General features: G+C 51.3%; 1 protein-coding gene across 1 annotated transcript in view; it reads left to right on the top strand.

Annotated features, from left to right (window-relative positions):
- fam20ca (FAM20C golgi associated secretory pathway kinase a) overlaps window positions 1–5,000 on the top strand; it is a 41,495-nt gene that overhangs the window by 23,798 nt on the left and 12,697 nt on the right. The window contains exon 4 of the mRNA XM_062532247.1: window positions 4,988–5,000. This exon is cut by the window's right edge and continues 80 nt beyond it. Coding sequence (XP_062388231.1) covers window positions 4,988–5,000 — 13 coding nt within the window. The remainder of the gene's footprint in view (window positions 1–4,987) is intronic.

The following is a 5,000-nucleotide window of genomic DNA, read 5'->3' on the forward strand; positions in this document are numbered from 1 at the left end:
GCCAGGTGATCTCTAGATCCTGTGTTCTTTTCCTATCAACTCTCTCCAAGTTCCTGCTTCATTTTTCAAAGTCATGGTGTTGGAGAGGTTCTTATATGAATCATCCTTACTAATTGGAAACCATGCATCTGTCACACACACTGTCTAATGACATGGTTCTTTGCGTGTTATTACACACAAACTTTTCCCGTCGGTGTTGCCAGAGCCACAGTATGACGGGCGCTTTTGCTCTGCTCACAGTAGCCACAGTGTCCACTCTGTTCCTTTCACGCCGCACATCACACCCTCTTAGAGATCTGACCCCGAGATCCAAGACGTTGGAGAAGCGAGAGCTGCGCCGACTCCTTTCTCCTCCTGATGTCTCTGTAGATCCAATTGAAAGCAGCTGTAATCAGCCAGAGCCCATCTGGGTTCACTGGCCTCCCGTGTGCCTGTACAGGAAGCACCTTGTTCTGGTGAGTGGCAGCTGCGCTTGGCAAGTGCGGTCCTGTCTGCCTTGCAGATGTGGAGATACTGTAGCAGCGGACAGCCACTGAGGCAGGAGCCAAAGTACCAGCGGTGGAAATTCCAGCTGGCTGGCTGGTTGAGTGCTGGTATTACGCACTCTCTTTCTCTCTTTCTTTCTTTCACTCTCTCTCGCTTTCTCTCTCTTTCTTTCTCTCTCTCTCTTTCTCTCTCACTCTCTAGCTCTCTCTCTCTCTCTCTCCCCTCAGTCCTGACACAGACTTGCACCACAGACAGAGAGGGCTAGCAGCTGTTGCCATGCCTTAAAACAGGAGCACTTAGGTAGAACAGCATGGAACTGCGCTGAATTGGGCTGCCTGTTTTAACCCCGAAACAATGAATTTCTTCCCTCTCAAAGGGCTTTTTGCAAAGGGTGTTAACGTATTGTCACACATTATTGGCTTCATCTGGTTTTGATATTTTAGATTTTTCTTTTCCAAATTCAATTTTGAACATCAGTGCTCAGTAACTCTTGACTGAAGTTGTTCTCACTGTCTCAAAACAGTGTGTTCAGCCACGTTACATGTGCAGTATGTTCACAGAAATCCTAGATCAACAGCAAATTAAACTGGGACATGCAGCTGCATAAAAAAATAAGTTCTTTTAAAAATAAGTCTTAATATGCCAGCGTTTGATGGCTTTTCTCTCTATACATGAGAAACCTCCCATAATCCTCTCTGAGGATCAGATAGAAAAGGCAAAGCTTCATCACAGTTTTAAACGCCACTCTGTTATGTAATGCAAAACACGTGCTTTTTTTATTGCATTGTCGTCTGGGGAACCAGGCAAACTCCCAGGAGAGCACGCATTGTTGTGGGCCAGGATTGTCATCCCTCGGTGTCCTCAATACCAAAAAACAGGCAGGAAGTCACTGCCAAAAAGGGAATAGGGAACAGAAGACGCTTTTCCCCTCTTATTCTTTTGCCACCAGGTCGACTAATTCTCAGTAAGAAGGAGGACACGCAGAAGACAAAAGCACAAGTAGGCCGGCCTGTTGGCCCCTCAGAGTGCATCGTCGCTACCGCTAACGCTGCCGCTAAACAGCTTCGCTCAGCACATTTAGGCTACAAAGCCGCTCGCAGCATCTCGTCTGTTTCCCCCTGCGCCTCTGGGACTCATGTCGTGAACCAGCCCTCAAGTGCACTGATTTAAAGGACAACCTTGCGTGTGTGAGAGTGTGTGTGTGTGTGTGTTTGCCTGTGTGTGTGTGTGGGTGCATGTGTGTGCATGTATGATTGTGTGCATGAGGAAGTTTGTGTGTGTGTGTGTGTGTATGTGTGTGTGTGAGAGAGAGAGAGAGAGAGAGTGTGCGTGTGTGTGCATGTATGATTGTGTGCATGAGCGAGTTTGTGTGTGTGTGTGTGCATGTATGAGTGCGTGTATGGGCGAGCTTGTGTGTGTGTGTTTGTGTAATACTGTATGTGTGTGTGTGTATGTGTGTGTGCATGCATGAGCGTGTTTGTATGTGTGCATGTGTGCGTGCATGTAACTACTTACATGACATCTATTGTATGTACACGTCATACAATTGACACTGAATGAAAGCCAATTGACGTACTGTATGTGAGAGCAATTATTCCCCTCAGAGCCATAATGAATGGGCCACGTCTTGTTCAGAATGTTCATTTGCCCCTTCACCAAATGCCCTCCGAGTTAAGTGGCTTTTAACTGTTTTAAGTGCTGACCTATTTCATAGCCTTGCTTTTTTTTTTTTTTTTTTTCTTTCGCAAAAATCTATCGACCAGAAGTGATCTTGACATTCCTCTCTGCCGGGCCAGGGGCAGACAGCGCACAAACGCCTCGTCTCCGAGTTTTATTGGCGCGCGCTCCTCAGATTGGTATCGAGGTAATTACCCGGCTCCTGACTCGGCCGGCCACCGCCGCTGCCCTGCCCTCGCCCGCTGCCCGACACAATGGCACGTTAAACGGGCCAAGCTCCGACTTCCGGGGCGCCGGCTTCCCAAGTGCGCCCTCCGAAGTGTCACATCGCCGCTCCATCACCGCGCCCGGCGGGTGGGGGGTGTGTGTGTGGGGGGGGGTCAGTGGAGCTCTACAACGCCCCCCCGCCCCCGTGCGACGCTCGTTGCCTCACTTCCTTCCTCGCCCACAGGAAGAAAGGCGACGGGGGTCACGGTGACCGCGGCAACAGCGGGGGCTGACAGTGCCGCAGCGCCAGAGGAGAGGAGAGAGAAGGAGAGAGGAGCAGAGGGGAGGAGAGGAGAGAGAAGGAGAGGGGAGCAGAGGAGGGGAGGAGAGGAGAGGGAAGGAGAGAGGAGCAGAAGGGAGGGGAGAGGGGAGAGAGAAGGAGAGGGGAGCAGAGGAGGAGGGAGGGGAGGGAAGGAGATACAGCGCTGGTGTGCAGCAGAGAGCGAGGAAAAAAGAAGAAGGGCAAAAAAAGAGGAGTTGAAGCGGTGCAAAGCTCCGAGCAAAGCGTTCGGTGTTCTCTGTACGAGGTGAGCGGGAGACAATGTGACAGTGCTGAGTGGTGCCTGAGCAGCTGCTTCTCTAGGTCATTGGGCCTCTTTCTCTCCTCTCCCACAGAGGGCCGTAAAGGACACAAAGTGCAGATATGTATAATTTTAGAGTTTCCTCATCACAGCTGCAGGCTATTCCACCCCACCTGCTTACAGCTCATCGCTTCTCCATCATACACCTTATCATGGACCCAACACACACACACACACACACACACACACACACACACACACACACACATACATACACGTACGCACGCACGCACGCACGCACGCACGCACGCACGCACGCACGCACGCACGCACACACGCACGCACACACACACACACACACACACACACACACACACACATACATACACACACACACACACACACACACACACACACACACACACAGACAGATGTGTGTTTGTCCTCCCCTTATGAGTAGTGGTGTGTGTGAGCTGTGACTGTGGAGACGAGTGGGCTGCAGCTGGAGGGGGGACCAGTGTTGGGCACTTGATGCTCCTGAGAGGCCTGCGTTTCACTCACTCACTGCTGCATCCCCCAGGAGTGTGTGTGTGTGTGGGTGTGTGTGGAGAGTGAAGCTCATAAGGGGGCAGGTGGCCTTTACGAAAAGCCATTGTGCTCTCACATCACTCTGAAAGTGAGCCGAGGGCAAACCAACCCCCCCCCCCCCCACACACACACACACACGCACACACACACACCACCATCACCACCATCATTCTGCTCCATTCCACTGATTCAGAGCGGCACCATCTTTACCGTCCCGTCCTAATAAAAGCCCCATTTGCCTCCCCTTCAGCTGGGGGGAAATTGAATGGATCATAATGGAGACCGCGGGGCCGGGATTGACGCAGAAAAGCCGCTTTTTTCCCGGACAAGCCCTCTTGCTCGATACATAAATAAATAAATAAGAAAGACCTGAAGGGCCCCTTTCCATTACGGCTCAGGCCACATTCATGCTGTCAGAGAGCAGGGGGCTGTGCACTGCTCTTTGGGCTAATGGATTGGGCGGGATGGAATGGACGGGGGGTGGAGGAGGAGGGGTGGGGGTGGAGGGGGTAAGGGGTGGGGAGCGCTTGAAGACAGGATGCTGAGAGAAAGCTTTTACAGGTTTTTCCCGAGATAGGAAGCCCTTACAGTAATGAGGCTGGTGGTGGTGGTGCTGGTGGTGGTGGTGGTGGTGGTGGTGGTGGTGGTGGTGGTGGGTGGGTGAGGGAGGCGGAGAGCGGAAGGTGGTGGGATGGCGTAGGGCGGTGTAGCTGCACGGGCGCTGGGCGCTGGCTGTGCGGATGATTGGCTCGTGGAGAGGGCAGCGCGGCAACCTCTCCCCCCCCCCCCCCCTCCCCCCTCGGAGCACAGATCAGCCATTACTAAAGGCCCGCTCGCTCACACTCGCCCTCGTGTCTCTTCCCCGCGAGCAAATTAGCTACATTTGTAGAGTAATGATCTGCATAGCGCTAAATGGACTGAAAATTACGCCGACGGGGGGAAAGTGACATATTTCTCACATCGCGGAGTCTGAAACAATAGTGCTTCTCTGTTTCGGTCATTTAGGTTCCGGGACACAGAGCACATATTTTACACATGGCACACACTGTTTCTTACCAACTACTGATCTGGAAACAGCCCTAGTTCACGTGAAAGCCTTCTTTGTGGTGTGATGATGAGAGACGGCTGGTGTGATTGTCAGGAAACACACATAGCTGATGTGTGTATGTAATGATATTCATATGAATGTATGAATGATATATGTCATTGTTTTTAATGAAATGGGGGCATATACTGTAAGTGTGTACAGCGCCCATATCTAATTTGAGGAATAGATGTAAAAAAAAATAGAAGTTTGAACGTGTTCATCTATGGCCATTCAGTGGAGCAGCAGTAGCACTATACACCATCCTAACAGCAGACCTTTTGAATTGACCTCTCAGTAACTGATCAAGCTGTGCAGGAAAGAACCTAACAAATCCTCTTTTTTCCCCCCTTTTCTTTGGCAGGCAGACAAGGGAA

The sequence above is a fragment of the Sardina pilchardus genome, chromosome 3 (genome assembly GCF_963854185.1).
Source record: "Sardina pilchardus chromosome 3, fSarPil1.1, whole genome shotgun sequence".
NCBI lineage: Eukaryota > Metazoa > Chordata > Actinopteri > Clupeiformes > Clupeidae > Sardina > Sardina pilchardus.